The sequence below is a fragment of the Pseudopipra pipra genome, chromosome 23 (assembly GCF_036250125.1).
Source record: "Pseudopipra pipra isolate bDixPip1 chromosome 23, bDixPip1.hap1, whole genome shotgun sequence".
Lineage (NCBI taxonomy): Eukaryota > Metazoa > Chordata > Aves > Passeriformes > Pipridae > Pseudopipra > Pseudopipra pipra.
This window is the reverse complement of record NC_087571.1, coordinates 1,674,088-1,701,974: the sequence shown is the minus strand read 5'-3', so window position 1 is coordinate 1,701,974 and position 27,887 is coordinate 1,674,088. Positions and strand designations below refer to the sequence as shown.

Below are 27,887 nucleotides of genomic sequence, written 5' to 3'. Positions count from 1 at the left end.
AGGTCTCCCAGCACCCACGTGTCTTCGAGGAACTCTGGTTTCCAGCACAGGTGGCTCTCAGTGAGGTGCTGCATCCCCAGCAGGGCAGGTTAATTCCAGAGGAGATTCCAGCTCTTCCTGCTGGGAGGGACTGGCTGGAAGTCACGGTGGTCTCTGATGGCAGCACAAACCCTCGTGCTGAATTCAGATTTAAATATTTGATTTCAAAGGGAATGTGAATCAGTTCTGGGTTTTATTCAGACTCATAAAGGACAAGCACTAATAGGATAACAGGGAAAAGTGCAATGAGAGAAAACTCGGAAAGGAAGCAGAAAAAGGGAGCATTTTGCTCTGTTGCTTTGTTGTTTGTTTTTTTTCTTTAATATATATTTTCCACCCGCTAAGTGGGTTTTCACAGCTCACTCTGTAATCCTGACAATTCCCAAGGCGAAGCCAGGCGAGCAGGGACAGCTCAGGAATGCAGCAATAACCTAAAAAGATCGTTTTGTCAGCCGGAATTCTCCGTCTGGGAGCTGGGAGCTGCACGAGCCCTGATGAGAAACCAGAGGCACAAAGTGGTGTCTGTGCCCTCTGCAAATGCCCATTAAGCAGAGGCTTCATTTGCTAATTGCTGTTGGAAATGAAGCCCTTTTTAGGTTTTTTTTTTCCTTTCTCTTTTATTTCTCAATTTGTTTTAAAGATGAACCGATGGTCATGGAAAATCAGAGCAGAGACCTGGCATATGTCTCCTGTCCTTTCCTTCCCTCTATTTGTTCAGTGTGAAAAATTGTCACTTAAGCCCATTTTTTATTCATCCAAGGCTCCCTTTCAGCTACAAACAGCTCAGACTCAGCCACAGCAGAAGAGAGATGGGTGTAAGGACCTTAAGAGCATTACCTGGCCCAGTCCCTGCTCCACGGCAGGATCATCTCTCCCTAAATCACAGATAAAAAAAGAGAAAAAAGTACTGAAGGCAGAGCTCAACTCGCTTTCAAATCAGCTTAAAGTCTGATCACTGGGTTTAACTGGGTTTGGAAGATCAGAGGCCCGTCCACGTTACAGCTTATGTCTTAATGTCAAAGGAACAAGTAATTTGCAGAAAAGTTTTAAGGGAGATAAGATACTTGACAGAAAATGATTGAAAATGGGGAGACTGGGAGAGGGTGATTTACAAATGCAGGTTGAGTGGTTTCAGCTACAAGAAAATGGGCTGAAAAACGTCAGTTGGGTATTTTTCCTGTGAATGTTTGCAAGGTTATTACAAAATGGTACTTTGGTTTCAAAGCAGGTGGTTTGACTCCAACCTGTTGGGCAAGCAGGAGTTTCCCCTTCTCTCCCTTTCCAGAAAACAGGGTTTCAGCAAAACAATCCTGTTCTGGTTAATCCAAATCCCTGCAGAGACTGGAGTTCATCACAGAATCCCAGAATGGTGTGGATTGGAAAGGAGCTTAAAGCCTATTCAGTTCCACCCCCTGCCATGGGCACCTTCCACCAGCCCAGGCTGCTCCAATCCCTGTCCAGCCTGGCCTTGGACACTTCCAGGGACCCAGGGGCAGCCACAGCTTCTCTGGGCAACCTGTGCCAGGGCCTCCCCACCCTCACAGCCAAGAATTCCTTCCCAATACCCCATCTCTCCCTGCCCTCTGGCAGTGGGAAGCCATTCCCTGTGTCCTGTCCCTCCATCTCTTGTCCCAAGTCCCTCTCCAGCTCTCCTGGAGCCCCTTTAGGCACTGGAAGGGGGTCTAAGGGGTTCTTACAGTGTCTAAGAACCTCCTCTTCTCCAGCTGAACATCCCCAGCTCTGCCAGCCTGGCTCCAGAGCAGGGGGGCTCCAGCCTTTGGAGCATGTCCGTGGCCTCCTCTGGAGTCACTCCAGCAGCTCCAGGTCCTTCCTGTGCTGAGGAGCCCCAACCTGCACACAGCTGACCACATGAGCCCACCCAAGAGTCCAGTCAAAGCCCCTACACCAGCCATCAGCCATCTCCCATCTCCTCCTCACCTCCTGCTGCACTAAGGAACCCCGGATCTGGATCTGGGAAGTGCTCCCTGGATCTGGATCTGGGAAGTGCTCCCCAGGTCTGGGTCTGGGACGTGCTTCCTGGGTCTGGATCTGGGACGTGCTCCCCGGATCTGGATCTGGGACGTGCTCCCCGGGTCTGGATCTGGGAAGTGCTCCCCAGGTCTGGGTCTGGGACGTGCTCCCCCGACCTGCAGCAGCAACCTCAAGCAGCAGGGAGATGCAGCAACACGCACAAGTCCACCCAAATACCAAGTGTGGTCCCATTTTACTTCCACTCCCCATTCTTCCTCAAGTGTGAAGACTTGGAATATTTTCAAAGGAATAAGCCAGCCCATGCCAGGCTTCCCAGGAGCATGGCTGGGAGTCGCTGGGCACCAGCTCTGCCCCTGGAGCCTGTGTGTGAGCCCCTCCTGCTCACCCAGCACTGAGACCAGAAGCAATATTAGGGCAGAAGCAAATATTAGGGCCCTGAACTCATTGTTGATTTTTTTTGTTTTGTTTTAAAAGCAAATGGATATGGAAATGAGATGCTAACCAGGCCTCTTGGCCACGTTCCAGCGCGACATCAGAGTCCTGTGTGCACTCTGGAGCTGCCCTGCTGCTGAAAGCAGGTTGTCACCACAGGTCACCTGCTATTGTAGATGAGGGTTTGGTGTCAGAGGAGGCATGAGAGGCTCTTGATCTCTGAGCCTGCTCATCTTCTCCTGGTTACTGGCTTTGCTTTGCCCCCCCGAGGATCTATTTACGCTGCCAGGTGCCAGGGTGACCCTCTTGCTGGCCCTGTGAGCTTCTGCCTTCCTGCAGGGAGCCTCTAAAACAAAAGCCAGGGGGCACTTCTGGCCATTGAAACCTTAAACAGCAGGAACAAAATGCAAGAATAAAGGCTCCACAGTGAACAGTGAGCAGGCAAGAACACGAACCCCGTGCTCAAAAATCCCAGGCAGGATCCTTGTGAAGTCACAAGCATTTCATAAGAGCTAAAGGGGAAAAAAAAAAGAGGAAAAAAGACAGAACTAGTTTAGAACTCTTTATATTTCCTTAATGGGTTTTGCACCTGTGGTTCCTGTTTCTCAGCCTTTCTCTCTAATGTTGCCTTGTTCTTTCAAACAAAGGCTGAGGCTCTGCTATGTGTGTGCCTTCCAAGGGAAATAACGTGGCCAGTGCCATGACATTCCTTTTCAGAGAAGTCCCCACACCCAAGGATTGTGAGAAGGTCCTAAAATCCCATTTTACACCCCAGGGAATGGAGGGAGGCCCCTACATGGTGGTGCTGCCAAGGTCTGTGCTGCAGCAGGACCTTGAAGCTCCTTCCATCGCCGAAGCCCAAGCTGGTGACCAGCTTTTCAAGCTCTCTGAAGACTGAAATCTGTTTGCATGAGTTCCTGCCTGAATTATTTCAGCTGCATCCTCTGTGCCCAAACCAGCCTGAGTGCAGACAACTCGCTGCAAGAAGAGAAGAGGCAACCGGGAGCAGCCGAGAGTTAAATTTTCATTACCCCAGAGGAGTGAGTGCTGCAGGAAGGAGCGAGGGAACAATGACTCATTAGAAATGGAGACACTGTGCCTGCTTTTATGTAAGTGGAGCTTTGAATTTCCATTGTGTTCTGAAAAGAATTAGTCCTTTTGTTAAGAGGAGAAGTGGTGAAGGAGGACTATGAAGCTCCTTGTCAAAATATTGCTGTTCAGAGATGAAAGGCCCAGTGATTAAGAGTGGTGGGACGTTCTCCTTGTGCCTCCATGGGAAGAGCTCATCCTTCCCTTGACTTGGAACACGTGGTAGGAGGATCATCAAGAGGCTGCTGTGTGATACCCTAATCCTACACAGCATCACAGGAGGGTCCCTCTTCAGACCAAGCAGATCCCACCCTCCAGCACCCCATCATGTCAATTGTGCTCCAGCCCCTTCCCCAGCTCTGTCACCCTTCTTCTCATTGCTTTTCCTGGGGTGATCCCTGTCCCCAGGATCACTTTGCCTCTGGTTTCACCTCAGTGCAGCCCATGTTTTCCCCTCCAAGCTGTGAGGGGGCTGGAGTTGGTGAGCACTGCCCGGCTGTGTGTGGTGGGTGCTCCCAGGGGAACAGCATTTCAGCCACGGTTCCTCATAACAGGATGCCTGGAGATGGAGCCACCTCTTGACCGTGGAGAGCAGACAAGAGCTTGGCTCTGCACCACCTCCTGCAGCTCCTGCTGTCAGCCCCGTGACAGAGGGGCTGGTTCTCAGCCTCCTTTGGGGCCTCTCCTCGGAGCCAAGGACACCGAGCCCCTCGTGCCGGAGAACACGCGCCCACATTGATTTTTAGGCAGCTGGGAAAAGCAAGCAGACAAAAGCATTACATTATTTACAAAGCTCTCTGGAATTGTCAGTCATGGGGAAGCACAGGGAAGAGCCGGGCGGGCGCCAGAGCTGCTCAGCACCTGCCCTCCTGCTCCCCAGTGACCTCCCTGGGGGGACAGGACGGCCAGACCCGTGCTGAGGGTGTGCCCAGGGACTGGCACAGAGACCCTGGAGCAGGAAGGAAAGGGACAGCCACGTGTCCCCAGGGGCAAGGATTTCCCCAGACAAGCTTTTCTTGCATCATCAGAGAAGCAAAAGACCCGTGGCTGCCCAGGCAGGAGCAGATGAATCCCAGCAGGGAGACGTGGAGCAGCATCCCCATGGGAGAGTCCCTCGTAGGTGATGGCCAGAGCCATGTCATGCACTTCCTTTTATCTTCATGGCAGAAATAAGAAAGGCAGCTTGAGTTCAGCCCTTGCATAAGCCTTCCATTATTTTATTTTGTGTCCTTGGGGAGGGGGAAAAAAAAATAATAAAAAAAAAAATCTGTTTGAACAAAAATGTCAGTTTGGCCTTTTTTAGTGCGACGACGCAAGTCCAGCTCACGTGGCTCTGGTGCACTGGGTGCTGCTGAATTATTCAGCTTGAAAAGAAACAAAAGCACAGCCCCTTCAGTCAGGGGATGACTCAGGTGTATGGAACAGTGAGCACAAGCCTCCCACTGCCCAGCAGTGGATGTGTCCCTGCTCCCAGGGCAAGGCAGGGAGCTGAGCTCAGGCCTTGCTCACCCACAAACATCGAGGGAGACGGGACATTCCCCTGGGAGCACCCACCACACACAGCTGGGCAGTGCTCACCAACTCCAGCCCCCCCCCCAGCTTGGAGAGGAAAACATGGGCTGCACTGAGGTGAAACCGGAACCAAAGTGATCCTGGGGACAGGGATCACCCCAGGAAAAGCAATGGTGACAGAGCTGGGGAAGGGGCTGGAGCACAAGTCTGATGAGGAGCAGCTGAGGGAGCTGGGGGGGCTCAGCCTGGAGAAAAGGAGGCTTGGGGAAACCACCTAATTCTCTACAACTCCCTGACTGGAGGGTGGAGCCGAGGGGGGAGTGTCACCTTCTGCTCCCGGGGAACAAGGAATGAGAGGAAATGGCCTCCAGTTGTGCCAGGAGAGGTTTAGGTTGGATATTAGGGAAAATTTCTTCACAGAAAGGGTAGTCAAGCACAGTAGTGGAGCCACCATCCCTGGAAGTGTTCAGAAAGCACATGGATGTGGCACTGGAGGACCCGGTTTAGGGGTGACCACGGTGGTGGGGCTGGGTTAACGCTGGGACTCGATGATCTCAAAGGTGACTCTGTGTCTCCAATGCCAACAGCCAGAGGTGGAGTTTAAGGTGCAAAGGCAGTGCTCTGCTCCCCAGCTTGGTCTCTGGGTGACCTGTTGCCTCCCAGCCACGACCAGCCCTGAGCCAGCCCCGTGTGCCCCTGAGCTCATCCCGCGGTGACGGCGGAGATTTCCAGCACTGCTTTGAGAGGAACCATCAGCATCCCATTGTGTCCACTGAGCAGCTTCAAACGGGAAACAGGGAAATTTTGAATAAGATATTAAACCTTTCAGGGGTCTTTTTGTCTATTAGTCACACAGGCAAGAGATCTGAACTATCAAGTGTTCTGCTGGCTTTGATACCCACACGAAATCCCAGCACTGCTTTCAAAGTCGCTGTGAGGAGTTTGATCAGCCATGCAGAAAGGGCTTAAATGTCATCTGCTGCTCTGCTATTAGCTGCCAGTTGGGAAAGGTGTAAGAGTATCCTTACCGTGGGATATTTATTAGCAACCTCTTCCCGGCACCAGCTTGGAAAATTGCCTCTTGGGAGATTAAATGCCTGTTCCTGGGAGCTGCACTGATGGGAACAAAACCAATGTACTGCATCCAGGCACTAAGGATAGGCTGTCCCCAAAAAGCAGCGTTCAAGTGACCTTATGGGCTGGATCATGCTGAATATTCAGGCTCAGTGGATTGCTCTGGCCTCTGTGGACAGCTCCAGGCTCCATGGATGGCTCTATGGATGGCTCTGGGCTCCATGGATGGCTCCATGGATGGCTCCAGGCTGCTCTGCTTTCCCAGCTCATGGGTACCTGCTGCCCAGATAATGCTGAGCTCTGAGTGAGCAGCACTGTCTCCTATCAGACAAGCTGACGAAGCTGGAACACGTGCTTTGGGGCACACAGGGCTTTTGCAGGGTTGGAGATGGAGGCAGCAAAGTGGATCAGGCACTGTTTTACCCCTGGAGGAGCAGGTGAGGCATCACAGAGGGGTGGCAGCGGAACAGAACATCAGCAAGAGGCAGAGCTGGTTGTGTGCTTTTGGCAGAGGGGAGAAGTGTGGGCAGAGGGGAGAGGGGTGAGCACTTCCCTGCACCCTGGGTAGGGGCCACAGCCTCGTCCCAACACCTGGGCTGCCCTGGTTCCCTCCCCAAGGTGAGCTGTGAGCTCTGAGCCTCCTGCCAGGGCTGCCCGGGGCACAGGGGCGATGCCTGTTCTTGCTGCACACGCAGGTGACGGCACCACAGGCTGTTCCCAAGGACTGGAAACCCTGGCATGGCACTAACCAGTCGTGGAGATATGGGAGATGCTTTGCTCTCTGAGCAGAGGGGAATAGATTTCCTCCTATTGATCCACCTGGGGGCCTGGCTCCCACTGGAAATAGCCAATGACTCCAAGAAATATTTTGTTATTGGTGCTCCAGAGGAACCTGGTGCAGAATAATAAATTCCCATTTGCTCTCCTGTCAAAGTGGAGTGTCCTGGCACAGCTTCACCATGGCCAGGCCCACGGGCCCAGGGAGGAAGAGCAGACAAGGGGACACTCCAGTAATTCCAGCCAAGCCAGCTCTCTCCATGGCAACTCCAGCTGCTTTTCGGATGAGAACCATTTGTAGCTGCCAAACAGCACTGGGAAAGGGGTCAGTGGGTCCTCAGCTGCAGAAGCCTTGCACAGACACTCCTGGGACATAAAACCTCCCACTGAAATCCACAGAGAAGAAAAAGGAACTTTTGCTTCTAAAAATAACAGCTGATGTTCAAACCAGTGGGAGCAGCCTGCCCGCACGGAGTCTCCAGATAAAATCCTCAAGGACTGTGACCTTCTGAAATCTTTCAGGTGATCCCCCCACCCTGGATTACATTCAATCCAAGTGCACCCCCTTAGCCCACCCTTTGTCCCCAGATCAGGGCTGCTCCTTTGAAATAGTGTCCTTTAAATCTCAGCTCATCTTTGAATTAGAGGGCACAGAGGACACTCGTCCGTAGGAGAACGAGAAGGATGAATAATCCATTTCACAAATGATTTGGAGATTTCAAAGTCTGGCTCTGCTCCCGGGAAGAGAGGCAACTGGAAGTTGTGCAGTCCACGGGGTGGAAAATTAGAGCAAAGATCTCGCCTTGGGTCACACCATGTTTCACTTCCATCCTCGTTTTCCGAAATCTGTTATCGCAGGCGGTGAGGCACGGAGAGAAATCAGAGTGGAGATGCAGTTCAGAACAGAAAATGCAGATATTTAATATAACACTCCCTGCCCATGGCAGGGGGTTGGAACAAGCTGAGCTTTAAGGTCCCCTCTGACCCAAACCATTTGGGGATTCTATAATATTAAAATGACTGGAATATTCTGCTCATTCTCAGAGTAATTTTGAGTTTAAGTAGCCTCGTTCAGGTTGATGAGAGATCACACAAATCTGAGAATTCATCCAAGGAGTGGTTAAAGAAATCTCTCTACAGGATGTTTCCAACTCTGCTGGGGTTGGAAGTGCCACCACCCCAGATTCCCCCAACAGAACCTTCCCTGAATGACAGACACCCTGGGGGCAGCAAACCACGTGGATGGGGTAGAAAAAGGCAAGAATAAATCTCACCATTGCCCTGAAAGGCTGAGGAGCCTCTGTTTGCCTGAAACATCAACTGGGTGGCTTCTGGGGGAGCTCCTGCCCAGATCAGCTCCAGGATATGACAGAGGAGGTTGTGGACTGGCTGCTCACCCGAGCGGGGTGAGATGGCTTCGGGTTGTGCTGTGTGAATTATCAGCTTTGAAGATGGAGTGAGAATTAGCAGGTTTCTGCTGTGATTATTGTCTGTTCGGATTTTTACAAGTGGAAATGATGGTAAATATGTGCCTTTTTTTTTTCTACACATGCAAGATTCATATTTAGAGTTAAGCCAAATTATTCTGAAAAACAGCCTGAAGTGAAGTATGTGCAATACACACAACCAGTGGCAGGGGAGAGGCAGGAGGAGCTGGAGATGCTGAGACGAAGAGACAGAGAGCAGATCACATCTGAGCAGGGAGCATTTCACACACGTGCCCATCCTTGTTACCCCCAGAAGGTGCTTAAAAACTCGTGTACTTCTCTATCCATACATGGAAGCCTAATAAAAGCTGCCCTCTCTTCAAGCCTTGGCTGCTCCAGTATCCACAGAACCAGGGAAATGCCTGGGAAGTGCATTTATCCATCGTGGAGGAGGCCAGTGACCTGCACCACGGCCTGCAACAGCTGGCTCCTGTTTTTTGACTGGGTTTTGCCCCAGAAAGCCAAGGACCATGAAAAACGAGAGAAAACGTGAATTTAGTCAATATTTATTGCCCTAAAACTGCTTTATCAGCCACATGCAGCCCTGGGAGAAGGCCCAGGGAAGGGGCTGTGCCTTGTCACTGCCAACAGACCCTGTGGCTTCTCCCCTTCCCTGCTGGGGGAGAAGGGACTCCGATGTATTTAACTCAGACTTTGCTGCTTGTTCTGTCACCAGCTCCTCCTCAATGGTCCCCACTGCAGAGCCAACGGCTGCCTTGTGCAAAACCCTGGTCCAGGAGAAGATTAGCACACTCCAGCCTGCTGAGTTAATTAGCAGGTAATGAGAGATGCTCGTCAATAAACTCAGCTGTGTCCCACCCCCCTCCTGGGTTGAGCCTGCAGGACGTGGGAACCTTTCCATGCCTGACAAGCTCCACTGGGGTCATTAGGAGATGATGTCTCAGCCCAGAGCAGAGGCAAAGCTTTGTGAGAATTTACAGAATGAGCACAGCAATAAACCCCCTTTTCATTCAGATTTTTGGGGGAAAGCTGAGGGAAATGCTTTTTCCTCTGGTTTGCTGGTACATGCCCCTTGCCAAGGGTTGAGAACAGGTAAAGCCAGGAGACAAAATGAAAGGAACTTCATTATTATTAATCAGGAGTTGGCCTTGATGATCCCTGTAAGTCCCTTCTATTCAGGATATTCTATGATTCTATAACTACTGTATTACACCCCCTTGCAGTGGAAATCTCTCCCCATGGATTTCCCTCTCCTGAAAACTTATCCACAGTGGGGATAGAAACCCCCAGGGAAAAATCAATAAACAAACAAATAAATAAAGCTCTTTTGCAGCTTACAGCAGAGCACATCTCAAAGCAGGTCCCTTCTCAGGCTGAAAAATCCTGAGGAACAGGGGTAGGAAAGTCCCCAAACTAGTAACAGCCACACATTGAGCCTGTGCCACCATTTCTGACTTGAGGAAAAGCTCCCTGCCTTCAAGGAGGCAGGAACATAACCTGTTTAAGGGCTTAGAGAGAGACACATAACCATCATCATAATTTTTAAGCAGCAATGTGCAACACAGAGCCTTACGGACTCCTATAAATTACCCAGCACCCGCCTGCCAGCTCAGCCTAAGCTCGATATTGCCTGCAGTAATTATTTGGATCAAATGCAGTTTATCTGCTTCATATTTGTGTTTCTGTGCTCTCTGGTAACTTATAAATGTCATTGCAGTGTTTATTTGTTATAATGAAACTTAATGACGTTTGAAACCAATGGCTGTGGTTGCAAGCTGCAGGTTCGAAGTAATCTCTTCATCTCAGGAGCAGGAGGCCCAAAGATAACATTAAATTATCCTACAGCAAAGGAAGATGTATGCAGGCAGATATTCAGGCCTGTGTATTATTCATTGGAGAGATGACTAGCAATGAGCTGCAGTGCCTGAGGCAATGGGCTCAAAGCATTGTCACCCAGAGAAGGCAAATGTTCCTGTCCAAGGGGAACCAGTTGTCAAGCCACAAGCCCAAGTGCATCTCAATCTGTTTTATTAAACCTTCCAAGGCATGCCGGGGCCCGTGTGGAACGGCTGCCAGGGAAGAAAGGAGGCTGCTGGGAAACACGGCAGGGCTGGGATGGGAGGGAGGGAACCGGCTCGGTGAGGCCTCCGTGGGATGGCAGCAGGGGGGGAGCAGCGTGGTTGGCAGTGGTGGTGCCCCATCCCACTCAGGTGCTGTTCTCCTTCCGTGCAAGACCCAGAATAAACTTCCCTTGCTTTGCTTCAGGCACTGCTCCTCATCCTCCCTCCTCCTGAATAATTTCCTCCCTTGGTTTCTATTGCTGTGTGTATTTATAGACTCCGGTCGTGTCTCCCCTTGAGCCTCCTCCAGACTATATAAATTCACCTCCTCCAGTCTCTCCTCTTACAACCTGCTCTCTAATCCCTGGGCCATTCCTGCCTCCACAGGCAGTATTCTCCGTGCCTTTGCTCCGTGCTCCCCAGGCTCCAGTGCCACTCACATCCCAGTGCCACTCACATCCCAGTGCCACTCACATCCCAGCCCGGTGGAGCTGCACAATTCTTGCTGCCTTATTACCTCGGGACCTGCTGAAGCAAAATGCCCGTGGCAACAGCCAGGAACATCTTTCCCTCAGCTCCCTCCCTGCTGTCGGGAGTGTGGGAGTACCCAGCACCAAAAGAGCTTTAACCCCCGTGGCACAATCCAGCTCTGGCACCTCTGGTTTTTGGGCTGCTTCCCTTCCCACGGGCACTGTTGGTTGGGCTGATGTTCCCACAGCTCCTGCTCAAGCTGCTGCATCTCCTGGGAGGACAGAAACAGCACCACTGGACCCTTCCCCACAGGGACAGTGGGACTTTAAGGTCTGCAGGTAACTGGACCCCAAAGAAGTTTGGCTTTTTGTTGTCCCCTGCTTTTCCCATGCAGGGTCAGACAGGTCTGGAGAGGCCCCTGTGACAGTGTCTGTCCTCAGCAGCACAGCCCCTCCCTAGGCCTGAGCCTGAGCAATGGGAGAGTGAGGCCAGCAGGGAGAGAGAGGGGATTCTGCCCCTCTGCTCTGCTCTGCTGAGATCCCACCTCAGTGCTGCCTCCAGCTCTGGGGTTCTCATCACTGAAAGGATGTGGAGCTGCTGGAGTGACTCCAGACGAGGCCACGGAGATGCTCCAAGGGCTGGAGCCCCTCTGCTCTGGAGCCAGGCTGGGAGAGCTGGGGGGGTTCACCTGGAGAAGAGAAGGCTCCAGGGAGACCTGAGAGCCCCTTCCAGGGCCTAAAGGGGCTCCTGGAGAGGGACTGGGGCCAAGGGATGAAGGGACAGCACAAGGGGAAATGGCTTCCCACTGCCAGGGAGCAGGGATAGATGGGATATTGCAGAGAAATTCTCCCCTGTGAGGGTGGGGAGGCCCTGGCACAGGTTGCCCAGAGAAGCTGTGGCTGCCCCTGGATCCCTGGAAGTGTCCAAGGCCAGTTTGGATGTTGGAGCAACCTGGGCTAGTGGAAGATGTCCCTGTCCATGGCAAGGGGTTGGAACATAATGAGCTTTAAGGTCCCTTCCAAACCAAACCATTCTATCATTCTTTGATTCTCTGATCCTCCTGCATTGCCAGGAACAAGGAACACGTCTGCTTCCCAAGACTGTTGTGTGAACCCTTTCCAAATCCCTGAACAACCCCAAGAACCATAATGTCTAGGGTTTCAGTAACTTCATGTAATTGTAGGGAAAGATTGTTTCCCCCAAAATACTCAAGGAGCAGCAGATGGAGCCTGGGCTGTGGCTGTGCCCTACCACCAGCTGAGGTCCAGCCCTGGGGATGGGTGGCACAGGGAGGTGATTCCTGGAGAGGTCAAACACTCCAAGCAAACCCCTGTCAGTGCATTATTCACCAAACACCAGGAATGCAAGAAAGCCTGGGAAACTTATCCAGTTAACTTCCTCTGACCAGCTGGACTAGAACCAGGAGCCATCAGTGGCAGATGTGTTACCTGATGACAACTGACAAGAGAAATTCTTCTTCATTACTCGCAATCCCAGAGAACCTGCAGGGATCTCACCACGAGAGCTCATCCAAGACCTCATCTCCAAGCTACTTGTGAGCAGACAGGACCTCTGTGCCTTTCCATCTGGGAGCCCCAGGGATTAACTCCCACCCCTGCCCCCAGCCTCTCGCAGCACCCGGAGCCTGGGCAGGTCTCCCAGCCCTGCACCGAGGGATCCAACCCCCCTCAAAACCTCGCTGACATCGATTGATGAGGAGGAGAGAGCTGTGCAGGGCCACCTGCAACGACCTTGTGGCAACCCTTGAGGAGGGAGTTAATTCTGGAATGCTGCCGTGGCTGGAGGGGGTGAGGGCCCCGTGTCTCCCAAGCACCAAGGAACAAACAAGTTGACAAATGAGGTGGCTCTTAATGAAGCTGCAGCCAAAGTCAATACCGGGCCCTTCTATCAGGGCACAGATCAGAGATGGTCTCAAGGGCAAAGGACCCCGGCAGGGGTGGGACAGCTGTCACTTGGAGGAGGGAAGGGATGGCTGGGAAATGAAAAGGAGCAGCCTCCGAAGCGGAGGGAGACAAGGACAACTTGCAGAAGGAGAAAGGAAAAGATTTAGAAGAGGACACACACACAGGAGGTGGAGCAAGCCTTTCTTCCAGGCCTGGTGTGCTCTTTCTGCTGTTAAATCTGGTTATTAAGATCCTGATATTCTCTCCATCCTCCACTGTCACTGCTGCACATCCAGAGCCACGTCCTGACACAAACACACTTCAGGTATTTTCTCTGCAGAGCCTTTCCTTCTCCTCCCACCCAGCTAACAAAAGAATGAAATGGAGAAGGATCAAGGTTCACCCATCTATTTGAAAGTATTTGGAGGTGTTTAAAATTTCACCTTCAAGTTAGGCACCGCTGGGGTGATTTTCTGGGGGCAGGGAGGGAAACAGAGGCAGGATGGGAGAGAAAGAAGGAAAACAGGTGGGAACAGCACAATAAATAGACAGATACCTCCCACAAGAGCAAATCAGCTCCCCCACTATCCACAGATGTTCGTAGCTGGAGGAAGGGAGGTTCTCACCAGGCACCCTTACATCCATCAGTGCCCACTGTGCCCTCCAAGCTGCCACCTGGGGCCATTTCCTTCCCAAACAGACCAGCTTTGCTGCAGGGAATGGTCAGGACAGGAGCTCTTTGGAGGATGGTATGACCTAGAACTCCCGTGGGACAGCCCATGTGTGACCCCAGCCTGGCTGCTCCTTGGCTGTGGACAACCCCCCTCTCTGCGATTCCACAGCCCCGCTCTGGCTGCCTCAGGGTGCAGGTTCCTGGGGCAGGGATTGCTTCCCTCCCCCATTTTTGCAGCAGCAAGCCCAGCATGACCCTCAGCTGAAGGTTTCTGCTGCCATGTGAGCCCACCCCAGCCCTTCCCTGCAGTGCCATCTCCAGAAAAATCCATCGGCCCCTCCCGCTTTGAAAGCTCCAGGATTGAACACGGGTCTAAGCTGATGGCAACAAGAGCCAGCATACTTATCTCCAGGTCAACCTAAATATTTCATTTAGCTTTCTAAAGCAGTCAATGCCTTTCTCTCTTTCTTCCTTTATTTTAAATCTCGGAATGCATACCGACTCTCATGAATATTGATGAGGATCATTAGTCACTGAACATTTCACTTCCCTTCTCTTTTCCCCCATCTATATAAAAGCTTCATCTCTGTTAAAGGGAAAAAAAAAAATCCATCTCAAGTTGTATCTCTGGATGTGCTTTAAGATTAGCTCTGTTAATACATTTAGAGGGGAGTAAACACCCATGGGAGCAAATCCTGGGTGTAAAAGGACAGGGAGATACCGGCCCAAGGTTGGTGCTGCACTGGAGGGAACTGATAAGGTTTGTGGCTGAAGTTCTTTGCTTTCTGAAGGTTTGTGGTAACAGCCTCGGGTGCTAAATAATCATTACACTGTCTGCCTGGGCCAGGGAATTCACCTCACACTCCCCCTCACACATGATTCCTACCTAATCCTGCGGGTTTTTGACCGTGCCTGTTCCTTCCATCTTCATCAGCCTCAACCTGAAGGCTGCTGATGGCCTTCAATCACCCTGAGTGAACACAGATGGCAGGTTGGGCCAGATGCAGCAAATAACTCAGGCAGAAAAAAAAGAAAACCAGGACCTGCAGCATTCAGATAGATATTTCCCAACAATAGTTCCCCATTTCCTTACGACAAGGAAGGATTTTTAGAAAGGTTTAAAAACAAGTCAGCTCAAACACAGTTTCTGGGTGTTTTGCAGTGTCAAATCCCGCTTCATTGAGGAATGGGAGCAGGATCATTTTGCTGGCCTGAAACACACAATTTCATCCCATTTTGTCATCACAGCAGTGAACTGGAGCTGCCTTGCCCTGCTCCCATCAGAGAGGAGCTTCATCTCACGGGCTGGGGCTGCAGAGAGGGTGTTCTGTGACACACAGGGAAATCCGGGGGGGATGGAGCTTCAAAATGAGTTATTTAAGCCTCTTCCCAGCACACCAAAGGCACAGAGTCCCCAGAGCCTGTGACACCAGAGGGTTTCATCCTCACACCAGTCTCAGCTCCCACCCCACAGCCTGGACTGGGCTGAAGGAGCTCCAGCCACAGCAGCTTTCTGCTCACAGCTGCACAGCAGTTTTACTCCTGCTGGCTGGAGAGCCATTCCATGGCCAGCCCGGCTGTTTGTCCATCCCCAGCACGTGTCTCAGGGTGGCACTGACAAGGCTGCAGAGGTTTTAATTGATATTCTAAGTGACAGGAACTCGGTACTGCTTCATTGCTCCGGGCTGGGAAGCTCCAAACCATCTCTGCCTGCAGGAAGCTTGTGTCTGCCTCCAGGAGAGGGAGGCTGGAGATCCAGACCAGGCAGGAACAGACCCGGTGTCCCCTTGCACCCTGGGTAGGAAGCAGCACCGCAGGGCAGTGCCTGTGCCCCTGGGCTGCCCCCAAAAACGGCACAGGAGATGATCTTCTTTACTCCAGCCTTGGATAGGGATGTGCTGTCACACTCCTGCCCCTTTCCTCATCAAAGTCTGGACTGTTTCCTTGGAAGCAGTGGTTTCCAGACACTTTGAGAGCTGGAGGCTTCCACACAGCCATGTTATCATGTCCGTGCCAGGGGGATTTACAGCATCAGCAGCACCTGACTCGGTGGCAGTGCCAGATCTGCACGTCCAGGCTCTGCTCTGGTGGGCACCACGTCCTTTAGTGGTGGTCTGGCAGTCTGGGTTAATGGTTGGACTCAATGATCTTTGAGGTCTCTTCCAACCCAAATGATTCCATGGTTCTCTGTCAGCAGTGTGATTGGTATCACTAATCAAACACTGCTTCCAGCAGCTTCTCTGGCAGAGTCCTCAAGGACACGGTGGGAGGAAAACTAAATAACAGACCCCCGGGCTGCAGCAGCTCTGCAGAGAGGGGAAAACTATCAACAGATACACACACTCCCAGGGAAACTCAGCCTGGAGCAGCGTGGAGATGAGAAACCAGAGCTGCCATCCCCAGGGAGAAGCCTTGCACCTCCTGTCATTCCTGTCCCTCCACCTCCTGATTAAAAATAAACCAGCCCAAACCCCACAGAGGCAGGAGCACCAAAAGATGGCCAGGCAGCTGTGGCAAGGTGAAGTACAAAACTTCATCTCTGCCTCTTTCCAGGTGCCTTTTACAGGACAAGTTTTCCCCAACAGCTTTGCCATGTTCCTTAGGTGCAAAGCCCATTCCAGTGCCACTGAGGAACCTAAAGGGGAATGGCAAAGGCAGTGGAATTCAAGTAGCTGAGATAATCTACATCCCACCCTAGATATTGATCCATGCATATAAATCATAGAATCCCAGAATGGTTTGGGTTGGAAGGGATCCTAAAACTCATCATTTTCCAGATCCCCTGCCATGGGCAGGGACACCTCCCACTAGCCCAGGTTGCTCCAACATCCAACCTGGCCTTGGACACTTCCAGGGATCCAGGGGCAGCCACAGCTTCTCTGGGCAACCTGTGCCAGGGCCTCCCCACCCTCACAGGGAAGAATTCCTTCCCAATATCCCATCTAACCCTGCCCTCCTTCAGCTTTAGGCCATTCCCCCTTGTCCTACCACTTACACACCCCTGTGAAGAGTCCCTCTACAGCCTAAGACTCCTGAAGTGTCTTTAGTGGGTCCCCCCTTCCCTGCAAAAGGACAGAGCATGGATTCCACAGGCTCCCAGGTTCTCCCACACACCCCTGCAGGCTGCACAGCCAGAGAAGCAGCTCCTGGAGTGCCTGGTGCCACTACTCTGAGAGTGAGGAAGGATTGAATTCATTTATTTAAGACCTCGCAGCAGTAGCTTTGCACAGGGGACTGCTACTCAAATCAATAGATAAAATTATACCCTTAGACCATTAACTGCTACAACAACACCGTTACCATAAAACTCCCCAGCTTTGGATCAGATTTATGGCCAGAGAGCTGTTCAGCTGCACTACAGCTGCTGCAGACAACTGGAGCATCACAGGTGAAACTCTGCTCCTCCCCTCCAAAGGGGCAGAGGGCAGCAGTAGGGTGGGCAGAACGAAGGGCAGAGCACTCAGGATCCTTCCCTTGGCAGCATCCTCAGGAATGTGGGTGCTGCACCAGCCAGGACCCAGCTCTCACCAGAGAGGTCCTGCCTCTTACCCAACTTTCCAGCTGACCCAACCCAGGCAAAGCCTCCCCTTGGCACAAGACAAAGAGGCAGCTTGGAGGGTGGTTCTTCCTCAGGTTTCACTTCCATCCCTGCCCTGTTCAGCTCAGACACACAAAACATCAGGGAAATACCAACGAGACCTCTGAGATAACAAGGCATCCCTAACAAGTCCATCTGAGATAACAAGGCATCCCTAACAAGTCCATCCACTGCTGCTCCTTCCCAGTGCCTTTGACAGGCAAAGAACAAAAGGCTCGATGCAGCTTTCACAGAGATGCTGCCCCTGATCAATGGTGATGGTGTGCCCCTGATCAATTGATGGTGTGCCCCTGATCAAGTGATGGTGTGCCCCTGATCAGTGGTGATGGTGTGCCCCTGATCAGTGGTGATGGTGTGCCCCTGATCAATGGTGATGGTGTGCCCCTGATCAGTGGTGATGGTGTGCCCCTGATCAATGGTGATGGTGTGCCCCTGATCAATGATGGTGTGCCCCTCATCAGTTGATGGTGTGCCCCTGATCAGTGGTGATGGTGTGCCCCTGATCAATTAATGGTGTGCCCCTGATCAATTGATGGTGTGCCCCTGATCAGTTGATGGTGTGCCCCTGATCAATGGTGATGGTGTGCCCCTGATCAATGGTGATGGTGTGCCCCTGATCAATGGTGATGGTGTGCCCCTGATCAATTGATGGTGTGCCCCTGATCAATTGATGGTGTGCCCCTGATCAATGGTGATGGTGTGCCCCTGAGCAGTGGTGATGGTGTGCCCCTGATCAATTGATGGTGTGCCCCTGATCAATGGTGATGGTGTGCCCCTGATCAATTGATGGTGTGCCCCTGATCAGTTGATGGTGTGCCCCTGATCAATGATGGTGTGCCCCTCATCAGTTGATGGTGTGCCCCTGATCAATTGATGGTGTGCCCCTGATCAATGGTGATGGTGTGCCCCTGATCAATTGATGGTGTGCCCCTGATCAGTTGATGGTGTGCCCCTGATCAGTTGATGGGGTGCCCCTGATCAATGATGGTGTGCCCCTGATCAATGGTGATGGTGTGCCCCTGATCAATGGTGATGGTGTGCCCCTGATCAATTGATGGTGTGCCCCTGATCAATGATGGTGTGCCCCTGATCAATAGTGATGGTGTGCCCCTGATCAATGGTGATGGTGTGCCCCTGATCAGTTGATGGGGTGCCCCTGATCAATGGTGATGGTGTGCCCCCGATCAATTAATGGTGTGCCCCTGATCAATAGTGATGGTGTGCCCCTGATCAATTGATGGTGTGCCCCTGATCAATGGTGATGGTGTTTTCCTGATCAATGGTGATGGTGTGCCCCTGATCAATTGATGGTGTGCCCCTGATCAATTGATGGTGTGCCCCTGATCAATGGTGATGGTGTTTTCCTGATCAATGGTGATGGTGTGCCCCTGATCAGTTGATGGTGTGCCCCTGATCAATGATGGTGTGCCCCTGATCAATGGTGATGGTGTGCCCCTGATCAATGGTGATGGTGTGACCCTAATCAATGGTGATGGTGTGCCCCTGATCAATGGTGATGGTGTGACCCTAATCAATGGTGATGGTGTGCCCCTGATCAATTGATGGTGTGCCCCTGATCAATGGTGATGGTGTGCCCCTGATCAATGGTGATGGGGTGCCCCTGATCAATGGTGATGGTGTGCCCCTGATCAATTGATGGTGTGCCCCTGATCAATTGATGGTGTGCCCCTGATCAGTGGTGATGGTGTGCCCCTGATCAATTGATGGTGTGCCCCTGATCAATGGTGATGGTGTGCCCCTGATCAATTGATGGTGTGCCCCTGATCAATGGTGATGGTGTGCCCCTGATCAGTGGTGATGGTGTGCCCCTGATCAATGGTGATGGTGTGCCCCTGATCAATTGATGGTGTGCCCCTGATCAATGGTGATGGTGTGCCCCTGATCAATGGTGATGGTGTGCCCCTGATCAATGATGGTGTGCCCCTGATCAATGGTGATGGTGTGCCCCTGATCAATGGTGATGGTGTGCCCCTGATCAGTGGTGATGGTGTGTTCCTGATGGTGTCTGTGCAGGAAGACATGAGTGACAATGCTGGGGGTGAGCAGAGCTTCCCCAGCCCAGAGCCCCCGTGGGGATGGCCCATTTCTTGGGGTGACAGCAGATCAGCAATGCAAAGCTCCCACCATCAGCTAAGCACAGACCCACCCTCACTGCAGGTCACAGGAGAGTTGGTGCCAGGGATCCTGGGGCTTGGAGCACAGCTCAGCACAAATCCTACTCCCAGGGTGCAGAAATGATGCAAAGCCCCAGAGGGCAAAGCTGTGGGAAGATGTTGGGATGCTGGAGAAGGTGTTGGAGCTGCTTATGGGCTGCTGAGCTCCACTGTGTGCATGAGGAGGCTGCTCAAGCTAAACCAAGTGACACGTCACAGGTCTGGTCCCTAAAAACAGACCCTTTCCACTGTCAGGCCAGAGAACCAAGTGAAGTTTGAGCTTCTCCAGCAGCACCAAGGCTGTTGGCATCAATATGAGCAGAAAGGTCGCTTTTCACAGGGATAGGAGGGACTGGCTCCAATTTATCCTTGAGGCTGAGGAAGATTCATGCTCAGCCTGTGTTGCTGCAGATGTAAAAGTCACTTGCAAGATCCAGATTAAGTGTTCCCATAAATCCAAGTAATTCTGAGGCAGTGACTGCCTTGCTGGGCTGCTAATGGGTGGCACAAATACGCCACTGTGCCTCAGTGCCACGCTCTAATCACACCTTTCCTGTCAGGAAGGGTTCACTGAACCCAGTTTGAACTATGGTGGGAAGCAGAAGGGGGGGTCAAACAGAGACATTTGGAGCAGAGGCACAGCCAGCTTCTCTGAACAAGCCATTTGTCTCCAAAACAGCAGGGACTCCATCCCAGAGCCCCAGCTGGTTTCTCTTCAGGCAGTAAGACAGGCCCTGACAGAGAGAGGAGCTGGGAACAGCCTGTTGGAGAAAGGATGCTCAGGCTCTGGGAGGGAAAGGCAGAGAGTCCCTTGTTCTGTGCTGGAGAGGTGGGAGGGCACAGTAGGATGGGTGACACAGAGTGGGACATAAGAAGAATGTGGAGCTGAGGGAGCAAGTCCAGAGGAGGCCACGGAGATGCTCCAAGGGCTGGAGCCCCTCTGCTCTGGAGCCAGGCTGGGAGAGCTGGGGAGTTCATCTGGAAAAGAGAAGGCTCCAGGGAGACCTGAGAGCCCCTTCCAGGGCCTAAAGGGGCTCCAGGAGAGCTGGAGAGGGACTGGGGACAAGGGATGGAGGGACAGGACACAGGGAATGGCTTCCCACTGCCAGGGGGCAGGGTTAGATGGGATATTGGGAAGGAATTTTTCCCTGTGATGGTTATGAGCTGTGGCACAGGTTGCCCAGAGAAGCTGTGGCTGCCCCTGGATCCCTGGAAGTATCCCAGGCCAGGTTGGACAGGTCTTGGAGCAACCTGGGCTAGTGGGAGGTGTCCCTGCTCATGGCAGGAGGTGGAGTGAGATGAGTTTTAAGGTCCCTTCCCACCCATTGTGTCATTCTCTGACTGAACTGGACACAGAAGCACTGCATTCACCCTCTGTGCCTACCAGGAAACCCAGGATTAAATAGTGAAGTAAATATTTTTAGGACATGATTTAAAACTTGAACTCAGCTTGGCATTTCAATCCATCTCCTTTCCTCTTCTGCTCTCTGCCTGTCTTGGTATTGGATTTCCCCCACCTTGGCACCGCTGCCCAGCTCCAACCCCACCACTCCCCCCGCCGCAGAGCTGCTGCAGAAGGACCTTGGCTCCTGCAGGAGCTGCCTATTGCCTGGGAGAAGCTATTAAGAAGCAGTGGAATAGAGCAACCTTTCATTGACAAGCCACTCGGCCCTTTAAACGATCTCCAAATAGTGTTTTCTTTTTATTGCCTTCTGCAGTTTAACAGCCTTGATTTCGAGTTACTTTGGCTTATGATAAACTCCAGATCTATAAGGCTTCTATTCTCTCCCTCTTTGGTCTCTCTCGCCCACTTCTTCTTTATGTTTTTATTAAAAAAAGATCCAGGAAAACAGATAGCAGATTAAAAGGGAAACAAATTGAAATGGGTCAAATGTATCTTGCTTAGATGACAGCCACCCCATTAGATACTTTTAAACAGGACAAATAATCCTTTTGGAAGCACAAGTGGGCTTTTACATTTATTCTAAATTACAAACCAAATGATTGCAGCCTCAAATGGAAGCACTGGCTAATTGCACTAATATCTCACTAATTCCAGCACCAAGGAATGGGGGAAAACGGACGATTTTCACTGTTTTACCAATTACTCAATTTAGACCAAGGTACATTATACAAACCCTGGGTTGAGCTTCCTCTCCATTTTGTGATCTATGACAAGGACTTGAATTCCAGTTATTAATAATGGAGGAGCTATAATTATTCTAAGGATGGGTAAGAGATAATTATAAGCCATAAACCCAGCTTTCATATGCATACACAATTCCTTGCCTGTGTCTAGCAGAACCCAAACCCCTCTGCAGACCAGAGATAGGCTGAACCTGTTCAGCCTGGAGGAGAGAATGTTGTGTGGAGACCTCACAGCACCTTCCAGGATCTGAAGGGGCTGCAAGGAAACCAGAGAGAGACTGTTCATCAGGAACTGGAGTGACAGGACAAGGGGGAATGAGTACAAAGGGAAACAGGGGAAATTCAGGCTGGATATTAAGAAGGAATTCTTCACTGTGAGGGTAATGAGATACTGGAACTGAGAGGCTGTGGGTGGCCTCTCAGTTCAAGGTCAGTGGCAGTGTTCAAGGTCAGGTTGGATAAAGCTTTGAGAAAGCTGGTCTAGTGGGAGGTGTTCCTGCCCATGGCACGGGGGCTTGGGAATAGGTGATCTTTCAGTCCCTTCCAGCCCTTAACTTTCTATGATTCTCTGAACAAGAGACAGCAGAGCTTTGCATCAGTCCCAGAACCTTTAAATAAGACCCCAAACCTTCAGAACAGACGAGTCAAGGCGAGATTTGAGCTCAGACTGCAAATCTTTCAAGTCCACTCCCAAAATTGAGGGTTTCCCTCGTGGTGCCCAACAGCCCCACGTGGCCTTTAAAGCAAAATGTCCCCGTGGGATCGGGGCAGCCCTTTCCTGAGCAGATTCCTGCAGCCATTTCCCAGCAAATCCCACCTGCTGAGCTCACCCTCTCCCACCGAAGGCAGAGCCCTGGTTGCTGTGTGGAGCTGCAGCTCTGCAGCACTGGCTGCTGGTCCTGCTGTGCTTTGTGCAGGGAGTGGAGACACCTCGACTGCAGATCCAGCCACGGCAGGAACGGGGAGCGGCTGCTGCCAGAGAGAACTGCAGCACCAGGCTCTCCAGGGGCACCAGGCTCTCTGGGCACACCAGGCTCTCCGGGCACACCAGGCTCTCCTGGCACACCAGGCTCTCCTGGCACACCAGCCAGTGTTTGCATCCATCTGAAGAGGGGGGACTGTACTTCCCTGAGCACACACCATCAACCATGAGCTGGTCCAGGGGGGAGACGCTGCACCAAGTCCTTCTGTCCCTTTTCCCAGCCACGCCTGCTTTCACCATCCAACTCAGGGCATGAGGATGGACCCCCCCCCTTCCCCTGCAAGAGCTGTGTCCATCCCACAGGGGTGTCACCCACCAAGAGCCAGCCAAGTGCCTGGAAAGGGAGGTCAGAGGAAGGAAAGGAGCTGCCCTGAGTGCAGGGAGATGGTTGGAGGCACCTTCCAGCAGCCAGGCTGGCAGGAACAGGTGGGGAAGGTGAGGGCTGACATCTCTCAGTACTTAAATCATTCCCGTTAGTACCTTTATGAATGGCAGCCAAAAAGTGCCATAATTGCTGCAGTGACGCTTGCTAATGACTCGAGTTAGATCTGGCAAGCAGTCAAAGGCAGGAGAGAAGAAGAAAAATCACAGGAGTGAGATCGACGTCTGAAATCCTGCCTGGAACACCACAGAGGAGAGAGGTCTGGGACCTGCAGCTATGGACAGGCAGGGACCAAGCACGACAGGAGAGCAGAGAGAGATTTTCCAGCACACCCCTTGCCTGCTCTTGGGAAGGGAACTGCATGGGAAGAAGTGGGAACAGAAAAACAAGCCAAAATTTTCCAGGTGGTTAAGATCCTTTTCTTGGTGGACTAAGGTGACCCAACTCATACATAACTCCTTTCTACTTCAAAATCACCTTGAGTCAGGGCAGCACAAGCCCTGGGGAAAGCAGGATAACTCGGATCACTGCCAGCATCACCTCCACATGGCACATGCCTTGGGACCTCCAGCCCACATCCATGGCTCCACTGATCCCCCGGCAGGGCCACGGGAGAGCCGTTCCCAGGGAGGAATGCAGCCCCCTGTGAGCAAACAGCTCCCTGCTCCTGATTATGTATCTGTTTCTGAATGTTAACAAACAGTCGGCAGCAGCTGATTGAGTGGGTTATTAGCAGAATGAAGACAGATGGTGGAGGATTAACTCCAAAGTGTCTTTATTGCAAGGCCGTCATTGCAGACAGCTCTGCCTCTCCCTCTGTCTACAACTGTCACCAGCCTAATTTCACCCAACAGCTCCCACCACACACCAAATGTGAGCCTAGCACACTCCAAACCACGAGCACAGCACACACCAAACTGAGCCCAGCACACACCAAATGTGAGCCCAGAACACACCAAACCACAAGCACAGCACACACCAAACCATGCAAACAGCACACACCAAATGTGAGCACAGCACACACCAAACCATGAACCCAGCACACACCAAACCCTGAGCCCAGCACTCAGATGAGCCCATCATCAATCCCAGTGAAGGGATAAGTGTAGAACAGCCATGCTGGAGCAACACCTTCCTGCTCTCCAGCCAAATACACCCCAATTTCATCACCAAATCCAGCACTTTTCCCTGTGTGGGTCTCACAGAAGCAATAAAGCAGGAGGTGGTCACACCCAGTGTGGGGCAGCAGAGCAAGGAGAGGACCCAGGTTGGGTTTGCTGTGCCCATCATCAGCAAGGGTGGCAGCAGCCCAGGCTGCTGGTCCCTGACAGCTGGGAGAGACACCAACACCACACCCAGACCAGTCTGTTCACTCCACAGACACTGATACACCCTGACATGAAGGACTGATGGAACTAAAATGGACAGAGGCAAGTTCACGGGCACTGATTTTGGCTCCTTGCCCTGGAGTCCAGCTCAGCTGGAAGAGCCACATCTGCTCTCAGCTGGGCTGATGGACACCCATCCTCTGCCAGCTGGAGAACAAATAACACAATGCCACTGAAGACCCTCTCTGGGCGTGTCCACAGAGCATCTCTAATCCACAACATTTACTTTGCCCCGCTGGGAGAGGTTGCCAGGCTGGTCTGCAAGAGTCCAGCCTGGATCTTCTTCATGGGGACAGCCAAGAGAAACACTTCCATAGAACTGTAAAACATCCTGAGCTGGAAGGGACCCACAGGATCACTGAGTCCAACTCTTGGCTCTTCACAGGACACCCCAACAACCCCATCCTGTCCCTGAGAGCGTTGTCCAAACCCTCCTGGAGCTCTGGCAGCCTGGGGGCTGTGCCCACTGCCCTGGGGAGCCTGGGCAGTGCCAACCACCCTCTGGGGGAAGAACCTTTTCCTAATATCCAACTTAAGTGATTTCCCACCAAGAAGTGTTTCCTCCACACTTCCAAAGCCTCTAAGTCCTTCTTGTGCTTCTCTGCTTCTCTGCCTACAAGTGATTTTGTAGATGTCTCCACTGAATGACAGCAAGGTTCTAATGATCCCTGTAATTACCCATTTCCACTAGGATGAAGACCCCACACCTCACAATTATCCCACTGCCCCACTCCCTAGCTGTGCTTTCAGCTCCTTCAGCTCCCTTGCAATCATTAATAGGGCTGTTCATCAACACCATCATGCAATAAAAGGGAGAAAAAGCTCTTCCTTGGCAAAAATACAAAAGGGAATCGGTCTCTGTCCTCATCCTTACAAGGGAACTGGTTCCAAGAGGCCAGCTCAGGCACCTTGGGCAGGTAATTCCTTCCTGGTACCTCTGTAGGTGACCAGACACCTGACCCCACCCCAGCTCACACACAGAGTGTGGGGCTGCACTGCAATCCACCAAAAACCCGGGAGGCTGCAGGGCTGCAATTGTCATCCAGAGCTGCTTCAAGCGAAAACACAAGTCCTGGGTGGTCTTTGTAGCCATGGAAATCCCCCTGACTTTTGTTTTTTGGCAGATTGTACCTTTAAACATAATGGCCCTGCAGCCTGCAGGGGCCAGAAACTGGCTGCAGTCAGGCAGGAACACTTTGTTCCCTTTCCCACACAAAAGCTTTACTTTTGGCCTTTCATGTTCCTTTGTTCTCCCCACACAAAGCCCTGCTCAGCCTGAAAGGGGGGCTCACACTGTAGACTTTGAATGCACCGGGGAACCAGGGCGATCCCAAAGGATTGGCAGGATCCAAGGAGTGTCCTGCCAGCTCAGGGACACCCTGTGAGCATCCCCAGGGTGCCCATCTGGGCACAGCCACGGGCAGCCTCTCCAAGGCTTGAGGGACAGGAGGGTGTTGAGAGAGAGACAAACTGCCCCTTCTCACAGCACTCGGACGAGACTCTGCCATCCCATCTCCCAGGGGATGGCTCCTTCCAGTTAAAAACATCCTCTAATCAATGTTTAAAGAGCATGTGGTAATTAACAAGCAGGAGGTGAAGCCTTGTGAAGTACTTTCCCCATGTTATCAGCTCAGTATCAGGGCTCCCGGGAATGTGAAGGAACCTTTGATCTTCTAACTGATATTTGAGCCATAAACTTGCTTCTCCAAGAGTTTTACTCCATGGAAACAAACTCACCTTTTGCTCACAGGAAGACAAGGCTTCCTGTGAGAGCAGACACATCCATGGCTATCTGCTGGTGATTGGCCATCCCACAGGGAAAAGGAATCATGGAATGGTTTGGGTTGGAATGAATCTTTCAAGCTCCTCTGGTCCAATCCCCCTGCAATGTGCAGGGACACCTTCCCCTAGACCAGGTTACTCAGAGCCTCATCCAGCCTGACCGTGGATGTTTCCAGAAAAGGAAGTGCAGTAGGGCAAGAAATCACACTCTTTGTCTACATTATTTCCACTCTAAGCCCCCCAGAAGGGTTAAATCCACACTTGGGTCAAGTTTGTGGTTCCCAGAGTGGCAGAGTCCCAGCAGCCAAACGCTCCTTGACACATCGTGGAGACCCTCCCATCTCCCAGGGCTCAGGGATCTGTGGTCCTGCTCTCACCCAGCATTAATCAGAAGCTGCTGTGCCAGGGTTTGCTCCAGGAACAGAAGCTGCCAGAAGCAAGGATGCCACTTCTTCCGAGCATAAATAGTTTTTGTTTAGTTATTACACTTCATAATTATTTATGATATTTCTATGGATTAATCAATGCTCATAAAGTACTCGGGGAATGACTAGAATATAAAACAGGGAAATTTGAGCAGGAGTTTGATGAGCAATGGAATGGTGCCTCTGAGGGGTGCAAAGCCACTGGAAAGAGGGATTCTGGAAGTGTTGTGGTGAGGCATTACCACCCAGCTAGAACAAAAAGAGTAGATGCAGCAATTGCTGAAGAGCTTCCCATGTGACAAATCCTTTCCAAAGGAGAAGACAGTGGATTTTGGATGTATGGAACCACTAAGCTCCTGCTCTTCTCTTGCAGCTTCACACAGGGGACTTCCCTCATCCATGCCTGCTAAGATGCTCCACAGATCAAAGGGAAAGCAGGATTTTCTCCTCAGTGTGAACAAGAACGTGGATCATTCCTAGCAGGGACAGCCCTGGCAATGAGATGGCTGAAGAGGAGGAGGAAGAGAAGGTGAGGGAACTGCTCACCTTCAGTCATCCTGCGGTACTTCTCCTTGTACATGAACCCCAGGACTAGGCAGCATCCTCTTCCTGGGAGCCCCAGTTCTGCAAGAGAAGAGAGCGTGGTGTTAGACCAGGCTGGGGACAAGAGCAGCTCCTGGGAATGCTGCAGGGAGCAAATCCTGCTGGAGACACCATTCAGGTAAAGCACCAGTGAGATGGGCCTGGAACTGAACTCTTTGGTCAGCCTCACTGGGCTGCGCTTTGCTGGGCTCCTGAGCCAGTGTATCGAGGGACAGGAGGGTCACCAACCCCTCCCATGCCTGTTTCTCAATCACTCCTCTATTCCAAGTGAGGGAAGGAGCTGCATCTTCCTCCACAGCAGCGTGTTGCGACAACATGGACTCTTTGATCCTTTTCTCCCTTAGTGGGCAGCAAAGCGAAATGGAAATGGCCCTCGGGAGGGAAGATAAGTCTGGCCTGAGGAATGTTGCTCTTTAGAAGCAAGCAAGTGACCCCACGAGCAGCAGAGTGCCAGAGTCTGAGGAGGCACACGCCTTTGATGCCTTGATTTCTTAATGGGGCTTTTTGACTCTTGGTAACAAACAGAGGGAGAGATGTGAGCGTGGGTTCTTCCAGAAGCGGCAGCGCACGCGCTCGCGCCGCTCAGAGCACTCGTTCTTCAAACAAATCCTCCTGTGTCACAGCGCAGAAAATTAAGGTACCGTGTCCCCGATGCTGCCTGTGGACCTGCAGAGCTCCTCGGGGGCTTCTGTGCTCTGCAGAGCCCTGCTGATCAAAGCCCCTTTGATGTTTACTTAATGTGGCTGCGGACTGTGCGGAGCCGGGGAAGGAGCGCCGGGAAGTTGTGTCGCACGCACGAGGGGAAGGCAGCGAAGCAGGAGGGTGGAGAGCACAGAGGTGGCTGTAGAGCAGAGCAGGAGCTGCCTGGCAGCCTTGGCATTAGTGCCACGATGCAAACTTGGGGTTGAATGGCAGGTGGGGACTGAGCCTAGAG

The 27,887-nt window shown here is 52.0% G+C and overlaps 1 protein-coding gene across 4 annotated transcripts in view; it reads right to left on the bottom strand.

Moving 5' to 3' along the window:
- The window catches only part of KIRREL3 (kirre like nephrin family adhesion molecule 3), a 362,894-nt gene that overhangs the window by 101,676 nt on the left and 233,331 nt on the right, over positions 1 to 27,887 (bottom strand). For 2 of the 4 annotated variants that reach the window (XM_064634483.1, XM_064634484.1), the window contains exon 2: positions 26,897 to 26,974. The exons of the other annotated variants lie outside the window; for them this stretch is intronic. In XM_064634483.1, coding sequence (XP_064490553.1) covers positions 26,897 to 26,974 — 78 coding nt within the window. The remainder of the gene's footprint in view (positions 1 to 26,896; positions 26,975 to 27,887) is intronic. 4 annotated transcript variants of the gene reach the window in all.